Raw genomic sequence first — 18381 nt, 5'->3', positions numbered from 1 at the left:
ATAAGAAAAATGATTTTTGAAAAATTCTTTTTGCAGTTACTATTGTTTTTGTTTGAAGAAACTTTTTGCATCAAAAAGTTTAAGTTTTCAAGACGAGGAAAAAAGTTTTTTTTAAAAATTTCAAAGTTGATTTACACAAATTCGTCCTTTTCAATAAGTACTGAATGGGTAAAGAAATGTATTGTATCATTCAAACGGCATTGAAATTACCTTTCCATTGATGCCTATAGTTTACAAGAAGTAAATTCAAGTTATGAGTATACTTAACTTTTATTTTGTCAAAATACATATGCCGACCACTGTATATAGACATACATACGGCCCATGCCAACTTGTTTTCCAATTCGTTTGTGTGCCGTATTTTTATACGTTTGATACAATGAGCGCAATGAATGGCTGAATGAATGCTTGCCGACTTGAATGGATGAGCAAGCGTACAAATTAAATTATGCCATGACATACACCCCCCCCCCCCCTGGCTCTTTCTCCATCTCTTTCACTCCGCGTAGCCCCCTCTCTTTCGCGCCGGCAAGTGTTTGGCAGAGCTCAAGCTAATTGAATTTCTCACTGTCGCTTGCAATTTTCATTATTATTAAATTTTCAACTGTCTCTGTGTGTATACTGTGTGTGTGCCGGTGTGAGTGCGATGGTGCGTTTGTTTCGAGTGTGTTTATATTTAGTATCCGTAGTACAAAGTTTTTGCTTATTCAGGCGGAAATGAGATAATGAATGGGCCAGTTCAGTTCAGTCCGGCAGTCTGGAAATTTTATTCACTTCATCTGACCGACTGACACCGAGAGCCATAAAGTGAGTTTGCCAAAAAAAAAAAGAAACAAATAGTATATGCTTTTGTTTCACTTTTTGGCTTTTGTTTAATAGAAACAAATTGAGGGCGGCACAACTTAATTAAATGAATCTAAGCGACAGCAACTACGACAGACGAAAGTACAGTTGACATAGGGGGGAACCAACTTGAAGTAATTAAAAACCACAAGTGCTGGCTGAAAAGAGGCCGCTTGTTCCCCAGATCTTAACCGATTTGAGTCAAGTCAGGACCCAGCCACATGCAAAAGCCGCAGGAACCACGGAAAGGAGGCGATATACCGGCAAGTGGAAGAGGAACGGCTGAAAGGCAGATCCCGAGGTGGATTACAAAAGGGGTTAATCAACAAAAGGGGAAAGGTAGGGAAGCTGAACTGTCGTGCTTATTTATGACAAGATGCTTCATCATAATCAGCCCCTGACACTTGTAGAGGCCGCCACAAAAAGGACAACCCACACATGCTGCGGCCCTGCATGTTGCATGTGGCAGGCGGCACATATTGCACGTGCAGCGTGCAACACCTCGGCAGCCAGGAGAAAAGACCAGAGAAGCAGAGGAGCAGAGCAGCAGAGCAGCAGCAGAGAAGCAGCAGAGTGAAGTGGCTTAATTGAAGTGATGCTCAGCAGGAGACAAAGCCCCCCAGCCAACACCGAATTAATTAAGAAAGTAACCAAAGGAAAGGCAGGAGCAGCATCTTCGCTTTCGGAATTAAGCAGAATGCCAGAACGCCAGAACTCCTCTAGCCAAACTTGTTTCGGACCAACTCTCTTTGGCCGGAGACTCATCAGCATAACAATAAAGTTCTGTGAGATACGTTTATGGCCAACCCGAGACCCCCAACCCCCACAGAAAACCCTTTTTAAATGGCTCTTTACATAATTCTGGTCAAGTGGGAAAACGTGGCAGCAGCCAGTTGAGTTCCTCGGCTAGTTTTGCAACAGTTTCTCGATTGCGATTCGGAATGTTTCGGGAGATCTGCCTGTCCGATATGGGCCCCCACTCAAAGCACTTTAAACCGAAACTCTGGCAAATTGAATTTTTATGCCCAAAAGAGTCTCGAGTACGACGAGAACAAGCAAATAATCAATTCAAAAGAGCCCATGGCCGGGGGAGAAGACATCAGCAACAATATTGGAACATAAAGAACACAAATAAATCACATCGTTGCCTGGAATAACTGTTATGGCGCAGGCAGTCATAAAGACAAGTATTTCTCTTCGGGGGAGGAGGCAAAAAAGCACTGGTTCGGTGAAACATTTTCGCGCCTTTATGGCTGAATAAATTTTTATTCATATAATTCACTCATACACACACGCAAGCCGTTTCAATAAATTGAGGAAAATCAAGTTCTCCTCTCCTGCCGGAAAACGTGAAATAAAGCACACGCATGGTCGTGGCGAAAATGCTGAGCAGTGGAGAAAAATAAGAAAAAAAAAGAATTCCAAAAGAAAAATCATCATCAAAATCACTGAACATCCTCCACCGGGGGAGATGCCGGTTGACAGGGGGCGTCTATGCAAATGGTGCTAATTTTTCAAAGGAACTGTTCGCAATCCTTAAAGGAACTGGATTTTTCTTTCGTTCGTCCTCGTCCTTCCTTGCGGAAAACTAATATGCGTAAAATTAGAGGACGGCAGTGTGAGTGCCGAAGTTGCAGCTGGAGGGGCAAAAGCTAATTTCCAAGCGAGTTCCGAAATTGCGTTTGTCGCGCACTTGGCTGCCATAACTTATGTGGAAACTCAAAGGATTATGCCCTAATCCAAGTCAGCTTAATCTGCTGCTCAGACACTCAAAAGAATACACTCTTCGCATTTCGGAGAGACTCGTAGGACTTTAAAGCTGGCGGTAACGCGAATTCTTCAGATCCAGATTGACGTTAAGCTGCCTTAAGCCCATCTTAAAATGGAAAAACAAATAACTTTAAGGGAAAATCCTATTTTTATGCTTAAAGCAACATGTAAAAGATTTGTTGGTATATTTTTTAACTCTTTTCTTTTCAACTTTTTTTTCAGTGCACCCACTCGTGCGACATGTGGAAGAGCTTAATCAACCCTCGCATGGCCCTTTTGTAGCTCTGTCAACAGGCAAAAGCGATTCAAAAGAAAAATGCGAGCAAGAGACAAAGGACTGGGCCGAAAAGCAACCAGGATACGAAGACCAGGCAGGAAAATGAAAAAGACCAAAAACATGCCTTTTGACAGCTGCCGAAACTTTTGCATGACATTTATCACTGTCGCATAACAAATGAGCGACAGCAGCAGCAGCAGCAGCGGCAACAAACATCGAAGAGTGATAAACCCCGGCATTGGCGGCAAAGTTTTTCCTCGAAGGGGGGATACCACCTACACAGCAGAAACGTGGAAAGAAGGAAAGAATCAGGCCCAGCCTCCGAACACTCGAGAGCATAAACTTAAAGTTATCCAGAGACACAAACAGAACCTGAATCGGAGGATTGGAGTGGAGTGGAGTGGGACCTGCGTTGAGGATGAGGTTGCGGCTGAGACAGTAAGCTCGATCTCCCCGGTTCTCTTCCATGATATCCCTATCCCCCAGATACATATACACTCCTTATCCCCCCACACACACACACACATGACACATGGGTTGTCAATGCAATATAATAAATACGATTTTTGACTTTGTTAAAGCGCTGCCAAGGCGTGTCGTTGTCCCAGATATCTCTCAGGCCCCCATCCTTATCAGAACTGAGGGGAGTGTGTGTGGGCGGGGGAGGGGGGAATGCGCATTAGGCCGCAGGCGGGGCTATGGATTTGCGTCTGGTCCTGGCCGCATACAATAAAGGATAATATGCATAAAATGCTCAAGTTTATACGCACCAGTTAAAATGTCATTTCGAGCTTATGCGTAAGAGTTTGTGTGCGGAGGGGAGGGGCGCACAGAGGGGAAAATTGAAAGAAAAAAACGATAAACGATATTAAGAGGGCTGAGTGTGTAATTCGAGAATACCCAATAGGGTATATATGTGGCTACGGCATTTGGGATCTAAAAATAACTTGGAAACATCATCATATATCGTACCTATAGTCAACTAAATATAATATTCATTTTAACAACCAACACTAAAAATAGTTTTCTTACTTGATGAAGTAAGTCATTTATAAGAATATTTTATTATTATTATAAAATATTCGACTATAATGTAAAATTTACAGGCGAACTTAAAATAAGCTATAGCTACGTGGCCTTAAGCTTAAAAACTAGATAACAAATTTCAATATTCATTTCATAACTTCATTTATCTATACGTTTACAGGCTTATTAAATTTCATTAATTATATTATTAAAGCTAAGGAATTTTATTATTTTTTTTATTTGTGGTGCGGTGGGGATAAATATGGATTGTAAGGGGTTTGTGGAAGTGAAGAGAGACGATCTTATGGAATCCAGATAGGAACATTCTATTAGGATGTGTCGAGGAGTTCTTATTTCGTTGTTGCATAGGGGGCAAGAGGGTCTTGTGGGAGGGCGCGTAAAAAGGTAGCTATGGGTTAGGTTAGTGTGTCCTAACCGAAGACGTACAATTTTTGTAAAGATATGACGTGGGATGAATAGGTCGGCTTGGAATCGACCATAATTGTATATATTGTTTTGATCTGTATTGTTTGATTTGTAATATGTATTTGTTTGGTTAAAAAGAGAAGGCTGTAGTTCTTTATAGTGTTTTTTAATTTGTTTTAGCATATCGGATATGTTTAGGTTGTCGTAGAATGTCAGGGGCAATGCAAAGGCGTTTTTGGCGGTTTTATCAGCAACTTCGTTGCCTTCTATGCCGCAGTGACCCGGGATCCATTTTATGGTTATTTTGTTAAAATTTTTTAACAGAATTTGTCTGATTGTGGCTGGGTAGAAGGAATTATTGGAGGGATTTGCTATAGCATTTAACGCCGACAGGGAGTCGGAACAGATTACTGAAGAGTTTGGTGAGTGTTGAGCTAAAAGGACTGCATTGTAGATAGCAATGATTTCGGCAGAGAAGATGGAGCTATAATATGGTAGTAAGTGCTGTTGGCTTATGTCGTTGGATACTACACTAAAGGATGTCGCGCCTGAAATTTTGGAACCATCGGTGTAGATGAATGTGCTGGTCGGGTATTCGTTTTTGAACTCGAGAAACTTTTGCTGGTAGACTAGTTGTGGAGTAGTGGTTTTCGGTAGTTTACGCAGAGTTGTATCTATCAGATTGGATACATCCGACCAAGGTGGGTTAATGGGTTTTTTTAAAATGGGTGGTTTGATTGGTAAACCAAGTTCTACGGCGGAATTCAAGGCTCTGTAGACGACAGATGGAATCTTTGGGATTCTCTTCTTTCTTTTTAATATTTTGGTAACTATAGATTTTAGCGGAGAGTTATGGGATAGAAGGATGGGTTTTATAGTTTTGGAGATACAAAACTTGGTTCGGATATCTATTGGTATCATGTTAGACTCGAAGAGAATGTTATGGATAGGGGTGGTTCGGAAAGCACCTAGTGCTGATCTGATGGCAGAGTGGTAAATGGTTTTAATTGGCTTAATTGTGGATGTTGTGCAATTACCGTAAAAGGGTAAACCGAAGTCGATTTTTGACAAAATAAGCGCTTTTATAATGTTTAAGATGGTGAGGTGATTGCAGTTGAACTTGTTGCTCGATATGCACTTTATGATATTGAGGCGATTTGAGAGGGAAGAGACGAGGCTAGCTACGTGATCTGTCCAATTAAATTTCTTATTAAATGTTATTCCTAATATTTTTAACGTGTTAGTATTGTCTATTGGTGCAAGTGTAGTGGATATTCGAAGTTGGCAGGAGTGTTTTTTACAAAAATGAAGGTGTTTGCACTTGTTGAGTGAGAGGACAGCGCCTGAGTATTCACACCAAGAGCGGATATCATTGAGGAGGGGGTCAATATTTATTTGTGTGTCTTTGTTTATCTTTTTAAATATGTGATAATCGTCGGCGTAGGCGCAAAAGTTGAATTGTTTGTGGTTAAGGATAACTAGATTTAGTTTGTTAAACGCGATGAGGAATAGAATTACTGAGAGTGGCGAACCCTGGGGAATGCCGTTGTGTTGTGGGCGGGTGAAAGAAAAATGGTTATTGGCATAGACTTTGATTTTTCTGTTAGTCATGAAATTAATGCAATAATTTATAATCTTAGGGCCGATTTTCCATGACTGCAGTTCGTCGACAACAGTATGGATTCCAATTTTATCAAACGCCTTTGTAAAATCCAGTGAGATCACTGATAAGTGATTCTTCGTTGATAAGGAAGAGGATATCAGGTGATCTAAAACCAGTAGATTGTCTGATATTGACTTCCCTTTTCGAAATCCAGTTTGACGACTATCGATCGAGTTGTTGTAGGAAACAAACCACCATAGCCGATTTGCAATGATTTTGTCTAGCGTTTTAGCGAAGCATGAATTAAGGGATATGGGACGATAAGAGTTTAGGGATGTTTTGTCTGTATTAGGTTTGTGAATAGGTATTATTTTACTAAGCTTGTAATGTTGTGGGATGAAGCTGTTAAATATATTGTTAAAATGATCACGCAGTCTGAGCTTTACTGCTGGGTGGAGGTTCTTTAGCATTTGGTAGGAAACACGATCGAGACCTGGGGACTTTCCTTTTTGCTTAGACAGGGCTATGTTGAGTTCAAGGGAGGTGATGGGTGAATCGATTTTTAATGCGCTAGTGGAAGGCTGGTAATTCTGGTGGATGGGTAGAATGTTATTTTTGTGGTGGGTGAAGGTTGCTGAGAAATTATCGTCACTTGATTCGGAGGACCAAAAGGAACATAGTTCATTGGCTATCTCTAGGCTATTTGTTATTTTAGTTGTTGAATTTGGTTGTGAGATGCAATGGATACCGATTCTTGGTCGAAGTCCACAGAATCTTCGAAGATTACTCCAAATTTTGGAGGTCGAAGAGTTTGGATTAATTTCGGAGGTGAATATTACTAGTGATTTACGTTTAGCTATTTTTATTTCGCGTTTGAGAAGGGCATTGGCTCTCCTATAGTTAATTATGTTCGTGTTGGAGATGTTTCTTCGAAGGATATTAAAGTAAGCGTTTTTTGATTTTTTAAGTGTTTGTAGGTGAGTGTTCCACCATGGTACTGTGCGTTTTGAATGGGGATTAGGTATGCATTGTGGGATAGAACAATTAGCGCTTTGGTGAACTATTCTTTTAAGGTTAGCGGCTTCCTTATTAAGATTGTGGCTTATGGGCCGTTGAAGGTGGAAGTAGTTACTAGCTTCAACGTATTTGGGCCAGTTTGCGTCATCTAATTTGAATTTAGGTAAGAAGGTAGGGGTAGAAGTAGTGTCAAATAGTGTTGTGATGATCGGAAAGTGGTCGCTTCCAAACGTACTTGACTCGATGAACCAAACGGATTCGAGGGCAAGGGTCGCAGATGCGAGAGTGAGATCGACGTGTGTGAGAGTGTTGTGGGTGCTGAAATGTGTGGGAGAACCATCGTTTAGTAGGGTAAGGGGAGATTGGTGAATAAATTGGGCAAGTGTATTTCCTTTTTTGTTATTCCTAGGTGAACCCCATAAGGTATGCCAGCTATTGAAGTCCCCGGTAATGAGGGTGGGGGTAGATAAATCGCTGTATACATTTTCAAGGTTGTTGCATGTAAAATGTTGTCTTGGTGGGATGTAAGAGCAGATTATGTTGAAGGTATACTTGGATTGGATTTTAGAGCAGAGTGATTCAAAGTCTTGTGGAAGGTGAATTTCGGTGTGTTGAATTGAGTTGTGTACTAGGATAGCAACGCCTCCAGAGGCATTGACAGCAGAGTTAAGAGTATATATAGTGTAATTGATTGGAGTGGGAAAGTTTTTATAGGGTATTAGGTGAGTTTCTTGTAGACATATAATTTGTGGAGTGTATTTTTTTATCAGGAGTTGCAGTTGTTTGTAGTGGTTTGAGTAGCCGTTCATATTCCATTGTAGTATTGAAATAGTCATAATATTTAGTTGGTAATGTAATGGCTTAAAGTGTAACTTAGGATTTAGTTTGTTGTTTTTGTATTGTTGGAGTTGACTGTGGCTTTGATTTTGGACCTAGTTAGCATATAATCTTGTTTAACGAATCTTTTCTCTCTTTTGGATAGTTTGGAAGGGTAGATTTTAGTAGTGAAATTAGACTTATCATTAGTAGGTGGTTGCGAGGTGTCAGAAGCTGTAGCCATCTCTTCCTCGCTTTCGTATTGAATTGACGGCCGAATATTACTGCAGGAGGGTTGATCTGCTCCGTTCTTCTTATTGTCCGTTGATTCTTGTTGTTTGGTTGTTGTTGTCGGCGGTGGTGTGAGGTCTGTTGTGGAGGTTTTTGCGGCTTGTTGTTGCGGCTTGCCATGGTTAGGACTAGCCACTGTAGAGTAGAGGGATCCGTCGTGTTGGTGTCTTGTCTTATAAATGGTCCAAGCCTCGCGGTTGTTTACTTTTTGTATGGCCTTGATTGCCTGGATTTCCTTGTAGGTGATAAGGACAGGACATACCTTATCTCTGGCATGGTGATTGTTGTTGGGGTATTTTCTGTCCGTGCAGTTGATGCAACTTAAGTTGTTGGTGCATGACTCTCCCAGCTCGAGATTGAGGTGGGCTGGTTGACTGCAAGAAAGGCATAGCTCGGCGTTTTTGCAGTGCTTGGATGGGTGTCCGATTCGCAGGCAGTTGAAGCAACGCATTACCGGTGGAATGTAAGTGCGTACCTTAACACGTTCGTAACCGACGTAAATAAATTCAGGGATATTTTGTAGCGAAAAAGTTATTATTAATAATCCAGTGTCAGTTGGTTTGCGTTGTATATACTTGGTAATTTTCCTTATTTCGACTACTTTTTGGGATTTTAAGTTATCCAGGATTTCCTCGGTATCGATTCCATTTAGGTCTGGGCAGTATATGACTCCTTTGCAGGTGTTTAACGATCGATGTTCTGAGACTGTTACAGGGATGTCGCCGGGGATCATTTTTAGATTTAAGAGTTTGTCCGTTTGGGTCTGGTTTTTGGTTTTGATCAAAATATTTCCATCTCTAAGTTTCTTGCATTCTTCTACTACTCCTCCAACGGTTACGTCAATGATTTTTTTCAATGTAAACGGCGAGACCTTTGCTAGGGAACCGTCGTTGTTGTTGTCGGATCGCGCGATAATTAGGTACTTCCCGTCAGGTGCGGGGGGTCGCTTCCAGGGGGGGTCAAGCATTTTTTCGTCTTCAGTTGACTACGCGACGGTTTTTGGCGACGAAGACAGTAGTTGCTGATTTGAATTGCTGATAAGAAAACAATAGAAAGGCGCGGGGTCGCGGGGGGTGGTTCGATTCGGAAGATTGAAGGTTTATTACTTGAGAGAACACAAGAATGGCACAACCGTTCGTATCGACTGCCGAAATTGAACTGTATAAGAATATATAATATGGGTTTCAATTAGAATGCTCGTCTGATCAAAAAATATAGGTATAGAAGTCTCAAAGACATTTATAATCATATACTTTAAGGAACCTGCTCTTAAGAACCACTTTATTTTATCGATTGCAACTTACTTCCGCCTTGGTCGTTGATACACCCTTCTAAAAGAATACAACCCAGCAAAGGAAACCACGAGAAGATCCAGATGAGCATGTGACAGGCAAACAATGTTGCCTTTATTGATGTGCGTCTGAGACACAGAGTGAGATGCGACATAGAGCATAATGCGGTTTCCGAGACATGCAATATAAAATGGATTACCGAAAGGAGGAGGACCGGGACTTAATCTAGCCCCGTCCATCATTATGGTGTATCTCCGCCCGATTTCCTGCAGCAATTTCCGTTTAATTATCAACTGGCTGGTCAACAATAATCTGGAGGAGACACAGGAAGAGATATAGAGGGAGAGAGAGACAGAGAGAGCTGGGTAAAACCCAAATCCACATTCCATAAGCAAAGCCATGCAGTTGACCTGGGTTAACATCAACTTAAAGCAGACACCGGTGTCGTCTGGAGGAGAACTCTTTGTCCAAGTCTGTGGCTCCGCCGATGGTGGCAAGCGAAACGACCCCATTAGGTGATAGACAAAATCGTAATCCCAAAGCAAATCAGTGGCCCTGGCGATGCAAAGAGCTCGAGAGCTGTCAGCCGAGCCACAGTTACAGCCATAAAAAGCAGCACAGACTGCAGATAGCCAGAAATAGAACTGGAGTTTTGGTAGGTGGAAGTTTGGTTAGTGCACTGAGAAAACCAGGAACAAATCTTCTTGATTTTAGTATATTAAAATGATTGAAATCGAGAATAATGTATTCTTAAAACTTTAAGAATGGTGCAAAACTGATATCAAGAAGAGTTTGCTCTTAAAAACAATAAGAGTTTCGTCTCGGAAAGAGAAAGTTATTTTATTAAAAGTGTTTTCAAACCGGTTCGGAAATAAAAAAATCTAGAGCTTTAAGAACTGTTTTTTCTCAGTATAGAGAGGATGGTCAACCGGCGACTTTCCGCCACACGTGCTGGAAAAGCAGGAAAGACCTCTGCAACTGTCGAATGCAAAACGGCAAGGGACTGGCATTCCCCTCCTCATCGGCCACCAATGACATAAGTATGAAATGGCCACGAACTAGGGAAAAACACATGGCCCCAAATTGGCAAAACGTCAACACAGTTCCGTCTATCTGGTAGCGAATACTTTTTGCCATATTTATGGAGCGCAGGAAGGCCGACCATATTGGGCATCATTAAGCTGCTTTTGAGTTTCGCCTTTGAGGGCGTAAAATGAGCACTCTTTCGATGCGAGATCGTTGACCTGTGGCCGATCCCCCAGACAAGATGCAATTGCCAACGAGTGACCTTGATGGCCCCCGTATTCTGTGTTCCACAGATAGATAGATGGATGGATAGATGGACGGGCAGAGATATGGATACAGATAGGGAGACGACTCTGATGGTGACTTGTGTTTTACACAAATTGACATCTAAAATGGCAGATTCATTTGGCGTGTTGGAGTAATGCGGAAGTGCGTGTCTCGGGCTCAACAGGCAATCTGTATCCGTATCTGTATCCGTATCTGAATCTGTAAATGTATCTGTATCTGCATCTGAGTCTGCCAGCATATCTGCGAGTCTGTATCTGTATCTGTATCTGCTTTGTCCATTTGCGGATGCTTCGCTTTTGCTCATCAATGGGCAATTATTTATTTATACAACATGTCTAACAGCCGTCCGTCTGTCTGTTGTTGCTGCTGCTGCTGCCGATGTTGTTGCATGTTGCCACGGACAAAACCCCAACAACGACGCCCACATCGATGTTCCAACACCTCTGCACTGCACTCGCCCCCCTGCCCCCTGCCCCCTCTTTACCCACGCCCCTGCGCATCATTAAATTAAACTTGTATGAGGATTGTTGTTTGCGTAGCTGTTGCTCTTTCGGCCTTTTCACATTTCATTGCCATCGCCGGCATTTGGCTCTTGCCAATCAGTAATTCCACGTTTGTTTTCTGCAGCTCCTTTTGTATACTGATTTGAGCCATTTCCGCTGCTGACAGCAGCAGGAACCCCCCATACACCAAACAACACACAACATACAACAAACCCCCTCTACTTCCACTTTTCCTGTTCGAAAACAGTGCGTTGATATCTTAAATGACACTCGCCGCCAAATAAAGATTGACGTCAAATTCATTATCGCCCGCAACAAGGGAATTTTTAGATAGGGGGAAGTGGGGTTGTTGTACAGATGTGTCAAGTGCAGGCGCACACAGAACGAGATAGCAATGGTTCTATGCCATAAAATTTAGCTATATAAGCTATATATATACTTTTCGAAAGCAAACATTTTGTACATACACAATAATTGTTATCGATTTTTAATTGAAGTCACACAGCGAGATGGTAAATGTGCAATTAAAAAAGCAAATAACAATATTTGAATATGCATACGATGCTTGAATAGTTTATTCCGAGACGTTTTGTTATTTAAATTGGTTTTAGAGTTCAAAGATAGATAGGGACTGCAATTGTTGTTAAAGTTTGAGTTATCAAGAATTGATTAATAGCACAGTGCCTTTAGAGAGCCTGCCATTAAATTGCTCAATTTGCTGCATTCCAATGAGCTTTTAGTGAAAAAATGCCTGCCCAAAAATGGGCATACCTCATGCATACGAAAACCCCTTTTTCCCGCCGCCTTTTGGCATTGCAACACGAACAATCGCTCCATATACGCTTCGTTGCTATTTTTAATTCAATTAAATGTCATTTGCGCCACTCAACTTTAAATTTTAACTGCAGCATAATTTGGCCCGGCGACACGTCGGCAACAAAAGGGAAGCTCCAATGCGAGGCGCTGCGAATGTTGCCATTGCCATGTTGCCATGCTGCCATGTTGCGATGTTGCATGTGCGGCACGCGTGGGCAGGATGTGCAGGATGCATGACGCCAACGCGAGACCTGCCAAAAGGATGGAGATGGGGGTTCTCCCCTTTAGGGAATGGGAACAGGGCACCTCCAACCAGGCACAAAAAAGCGACAAACAGACAAGCCAGAGGAGAGGCAGTTAATCTGGCGATAATGACGGCACATAAACAGCAACGATGATGATGATGATGATGGGGAACTCAGGCCAAAAAAAGAAAACCTTATAACTGGGCTGTTTTTTTTGTTTTGCTATGTGTGGGAAGTTCACTTTTCTTGTTGCCCTGCCCTCTCACCTTTTAAACACCAAATTGCACATTATGTGCGAAACTTTTAGGAGACCAACCGAAGCATGCACTCAGCTCGCCTAATTTCCCAGGCGCTTTCACTTCAACACAAATTAAAATGTAATCAATTTTGGTCCGAGAGCCAAGACGCTTGTCGAGTGACATAATTCCAGCAGATATTAAACACTTTGTCATTTATGTGTCAAAATCATGTCAGCGTGAAAAGGCGACAACGCAACAGGAACAAGAACAAGCCAACGAAATTGTCAAGTGTAATAGAAATCAAGTGAGTGAACAGACCGAGCAAGCTGACAAACTGACAAACTGACAACATGGACGGACTGACACGCATCGGGGGAAAAACCCAAGGGAAAGGCTGGAAGAAAAACTCGGGTGGAAAAGCCCCGGGAAGCTGCAAAGAAATGCAGGAGCCGAGCGAGTCCGTTTAAGTGGCGTACTCGCGGCCTAATGCTCTCCGACATATTTGGGGCGTGGCTTACAGAACACTGCACTACACTAGACTACACAACAGCGACACTCACACACACTGTGCAACATGGCACCTGTCACGATGCCGGCGCAGTGGCAACTTGACGTCGCTGACAACAAAGCGGGGCAATCCAGCCGGCCCACCCACTAAATCCCCGGCAAGTGGAAAGTAACGCCAACTAAGTTCGCTCCATTTTCCAAGCGGCACAGTTTCCACGCCACAAACTTCACCCCCTCCCCCCCCCCCCCCTCTCTCTCTAACTTCCCCCCACCAGCCAAGGCATTGACCAACTTACCCTAATTGAATCCAAGCTCTTATCACTAGCCCGAGTTTCTAAACAATATCTTATCATGCCAGCGAGTGCAAACTTTGCCTCACTATCGCTGGCTTTTTGGTAAACACAGTCAGCTGGCCTAATATCAATTAATTAAAAGCGAAAGTGCTTGACAACGACATAAATAAGCTGGTCAAAGTGAGGTATACTTTATTAAATAAGGTAGCTTAACTTTTTTCATAGTAACTGGCCTCAAAGAACCCTGTTCGGGCGCCATGTATAAGTTTATACCATTTCGAAATTTAGTGAGAGGAAATATGTTTTTTACCTTAGCCCGCAATGACATAAATATGCTAGTCAACGTGAGATATGCTTTAGTAAATAAAGTAGCTTAACTATTTATAGAGTTTTTAAGGTCTCTACTCGGTAACTATTTGTAACTTAAATAAAAGAAAATGTATTTTAAGCTTATCTCGCAAAGAAAGAAATAAGCTAGAGGTACTCATTTAAGTACCCATTAAAGTAGCTAAACTATTTAAATAGTTTTTAAGGTCCCTACTCCGGGCGTCATGTATATGTTCATGCAAATTGTATTTTAAGTAAAAGAAAGTGTATTTTTAACTGATCTCGCAAAGAAATATATAAGTCAGAGGACCCTATTTAAATACATAAAGTAGCTTGACTATTTAAATAGTTTTTAGGGTCCCTACTTGGGCGCCAATTATAAGTTCACACATTTTTGAACCTCAATTACTAAAGTTATATTTTTAAGTGAGCTCGATGGCCTTACTTTGATTAATTAAAAGCGAAAGTGCTTTTAAGCGAGAGAAATAAGCTGGCCAAAAACAAATGCATACTTTCAGCGACAGGCATTAAATATTGAAGGACCACAGGTCCCTCAAACATTTATGAGAATTTCTTATTTTCCGGGGCCCCCAGGCTCAGCTAAGGCTCATTTGAAATGCAACCAAAAATTGACGCAGCCCAGTCGCATTAGGTAATGGGTGGCACTCGAGTGGCCAAAAGAGGAAGTCACGCAGCCCCGGCAGCAGAATATTCATTTAATCAAGTGGCCTAAGACTCCGTTTTCCCTTTAAGCTCCTCACCCCGGTCACGTCAAATGGGGATTTTTATGAAGCACCATAGCTGCTCAGATCATCTTGTGTGACATTGGGGGTTGATGGTCGTAAAAACGGGCCGAGCGCCTTTTAATCGCCACTGTGTTAACGTGCAACGTTGCGTATGCGCAATTTTCTGTCATTTTTATTGCTGATGAACATCGCAAAATTACAGCCACACTCGGGTGGCACATACACGTATTCAATGTCAATCATCATTTGCAGCAATTTATTATTATAATCATAAATGTTTTGGGCTCCTTCATCGCTTGGGTAAGAACGCCTAAACCGCGTGAAAAATATTTTCTTTTTTTCTTGGCAGCGAAAATTGTGTTTTCTTTTAAGTAGTTAACATGGAAAACGTTGAACAAATCGCATTAATTGCTGTTGTTGTTGCAGGGGGAACTTATGGGGGATGTGGGGCCTAATGCGGGCCAACTTTTGTGGGAGCCCGCATGGGCATGTGTGTGCGATGGTGGGGTTTTTAAGTACCGCTATGACAGGCAGTAAAAACAACTTAACTTGGCTTGCCAAGCCAAGCCAAAGCAAACCGAAAACCCAAGGCATTGTTGAGCTGTTAATGAAAAGTCAACTTGATTTCATGCCAGACCAGCCAGCCTTGGTCCTTGGTCCTTGGTCCTTGGTCCCCTGTGTCGCATGCAAAGCCAATGTGCAACAAGATGGCAAGAAAAGCAGGGGCCTCGGAGCCTGAAAAAACTTTCACTTTATCATTAAGCCTGACGGGTGAACTTTTTTGAGTGGCTGCTCGGCTCCGTCGTGTGTGGCCAGTTTGCCAGTTTCCCAGGCTCTTTCAGAGGACTCCCTATATTGAAACATAAATAGAATTATAAATACTCTACAGGCAGCGCCGTGTGTGTGTGTCTGTGTGAAAAATCAGTTAAAGTTATTGCATGTCGTCGCAGCTCGACATAGACAAATGTTGCTCTTGTCACAAGTGGAGGAGGCAGCAGCAGCAGCAACATCAACAGCAACTCCTGGCCCACCCACATCAACTGGCTGTCTTCATGTGCCTGTTGCCAACTTGACGAAAATTGAATTTCGAAACATGCTGGCTAAAAGAAAATGTACAAAAAAAGAACCACCAAAGGACTACAAAAAAAAGAAGCCCAAAAAAAGGGGGGGAAAAACAAAACTCGCTGGCAAATAGAGAAACATTTCAGCGGGAAAACAGCAGCAACAACAAAAACCATGACAATGACAGCGTAAAGCCGGCAAATGCAGCAAAAAAAACAAATGCCAACAAAATGGCGGCTGTTAAAATGCGAAAAACGCGTTGAAAACTGTTTGAACAACAAGGAGTTGCTGCTGCGGCAAAGGAATTGAGCGAACGCACAGCAGCAACATCAGCAGCACAGCGGCAACATGAGGATGCCAGCAGCAACACCAACTGTATTTAGTGCCGCCATCATCACTAGACGAGTGTGTGTGTGTGTGAGAGCTGCACTAAGTGCCTTTGCTCTTCGTCCTTCGACTTTTCCCAAAACCCCCTCCCCCCACATTACTTATACCATTACCCCCCTTACACCCATCTCCCTTTATTGTCCTTGTTTGCCTGTTATGTTTTTTAGCTTTACGTAAATTGCGTAAATTGTGTGCATTTTATTACGCTACACTTCATGCTGTCACGCCCCCATTTCCAGGAAAACAACCCAACGCCCATCTTCATACATCACCTCTTTTCTTCCCGTTTTTTTTTTGTTTTTGCAAACATTTTGCCAACTTTTTCTTTTTTGGTTGTTTTATGCTGTCAGCATGAGCAAAAATGTCTTCGTCAGTTTTATTAGGTGAGAACTATGCGTTACTGTACTGCAAAAGTGATGTGGACTTATCAGGTTTTGGGAAAAATGCGTTTGATTGCCTTGAAAATAAGCCTTCAGCTCTGACCCGTTTCAAAGGGAAATGAATGTAAATTTATTGTCAGTCAAGAAACAAGCAATTCAGCCCATTTAGAGACCCCACCCGTCACTCACTCTTACCTTTAATAACAAATTTTTTTCGGGGCTAATTGATACGCCTGACGGCATCGCGTGACCAAAAACTGAACGCTAAACGACAAAGATAAACACAAGAAGAAATAAAAGCGACAGAAAAAGAAAACAAGCGGCACGAAAACCGAAAACCAAAAAACTGAAAAGCAAAATCAAAATCAAATCGCAGGGCGCCAACAGACTTCCACGCGACGGCGTTCAAGTTCATTGCCATTTAGGCCAAAATTGGCGCACGCGGAACTTGTCTTTGGCCCCAAAAAAGCACGAAGGAAGCCAAAATGCGAGCCGAAACCAAAAAAAAAAAACGAAAACGAAAGCCAAACAATTCGAATACAAAGTAAAAGAAAAACATACAACAAACACGGCTATTTTTGGGGAACGCACGTAGCAATTGGCAGCCGCAGAAAATTGTTGGTGAAAATTGAGGCATTAAATTGCACTCGATCGACGGACGGATTGTGCACACGGATTCGGATCGAGAAAATCTGAAAAACCCCTCAGCCAATCCCCCTTCCAATCCATTTTCCACTTGATAAATGCAATACGGAATTTAACGCATTCTGTTGCAATTAATTTTTTCGACTCTTTCGCGTTTTTAGGGTGTGTGCAAATTTTTGGTTACTTGCCAACCGCAAAACTTTTGATCGCCGTCGGGAAAATTCAAAACGGAATCTTTTGAAAAACGGAAAAATCTCACATTCCATTATCAAGTGGTTGCAAATGAGATTTTTGCCTGCCAGCATGGCGAACTCATTGCTCTCGTAAAACACGGAAAGTGCACTCAAAATGCAGTTGGAATTGCATTTAACACATTTTTGCCCGGCACCATTTGCCATTTGGCCGGCGGGAATGAGGGATGTTACTTTTGATTTATTTGCATGACAAACGGGTTAATTACAGCGTGTTGCGGCAGCAGCAACAACAGCACAGCAGCAACAGCAACAGCACAGCAGCAACACCAGCAGAAGGCTAACAAAAACAGGATTTTTTTGCTGGTAGCATAGGCACAATTGTTGCATGCTACCCGATGATGCAACATAAAGTCGGGGCATTGTGGGCGTTGGAAAATGTGGCGCCAGTACACCCCTGCCAAAAATATATATATATATGTAAAGTCGTTTCGGCAATTGACAAGCTTGTCCCCGGATCGTAAACGAAGTTTTGTAGTCCCCCCAGAAACCCACTTGGCACCAGGAGGTGCAACGTCATTTATTACACACAACCAGCACAACCAACACACTCAACACAGCGAGAGTTTCTTTGTTATTTGATTGAGCTTGAGGCTGGCATTGAGTGTCCATAATGGAATTTTTATTTATTAAATGCGAGTCTCTGTCCATCGGCTGGTGCCGTTGTGTAATTTATCACAGCCTGGCCGGCCAGAAAGGAATTTTCTGCGGGATTTAATGCCATGACAATGGGTGAGAGGCGGTGGAAAAAGCTGCGAGCGGCGGAAGGGGGTTTTGTGTGGAGTGTGGCAATGCATAACGCATTAACAAACGGCTTTCAGCTGCATATTGGCTTTTGTGATTAACGCTCACACATGCCGAGCGGCGGACGCATAAAACATTGATACCCTTGTTGCTGAAACCGGCTATCGATGGCAGCGATTTAACCCTTGTTTAACCCAAGTGGAAAATATAGTTTTGAAACTGACGCTTTTAAATATACCATAACCAAAAATATATTTAATAAAAATTGTTTTTCCTTGGGCGTCATTGATATTTTTGAACGAATTGGATTTCAATTAGGATACCCTATATACACTTTAAAAACCATACCAATTGGTTAACTAAAGGTTAGTTTACCTTACTTCTGTTCGGGCGCCATTAAAATTTTTAACAACTAAGGCTTAAAATAAGTTTTAACTTTAGTTAAAATGCTAAATATGGTTAAGGCTATACTGTTTACCTTTAAAATCCATTCAAATTGTTTAACTGAAGGTTATTCCTGCTCGGACACCATTGCTAATTATTCAAAATGAAGCTAGAAAT

The 18381-nt window shown here is 42.1% G+C and overlaps 1 protein-coding gene across 2 annotated transcripts in view; it reads right to left on the bottom strand.

Annotated features, from left to right (window-relative positions):
• LOC119550703 (Krueppel-like factor luna) overlaps positions 1-18381 on the bottom strand; it is a 124114-nt gene that overhangs the window by 82422 nt on the left and 23311 nt on the right. Inside the window, exon 1 of one of the 2 annotated variants that reach the window (XM_037859579.1) lies at positions 16376-16438. The exons of the other annotated variant lie outside the window; for it this stretch is intronic. Within the exon in view, the coding sequence (XP_037715507.1) occupies positions 16376-16423 (48 nt within the window). The 5' untranslated portion in view covers positions 16424-16438. Of the gene's footprint in view, positions 1-16375; positions 16439-18381 lie in introns of those variants that run through there. 2 annotated transcript variants of the gene reach the window in all.

The sequence above is a fragment of the Drosophila subpulchrella genome, chromosome 2R (assembly GCF_014743375.2).
Source record: "Drosophila subpulchrella strain 33 F10 #4 breed RU33 chromosome 2R, RU_Dsub_v1.1 Primary Assembly, whole genome shotgun sequence".
Lineage (NCBI taxonomy): Eukaryota > Metazoa > Arthropoda > Insecta > Diptera > Drosophilidae > Drosophila > Drosophila subpulchrella.
Note: the sequence above shows the minus strand (reverse complement) of the source record. Positions and strands in the feature narration are given on the sequence as shown.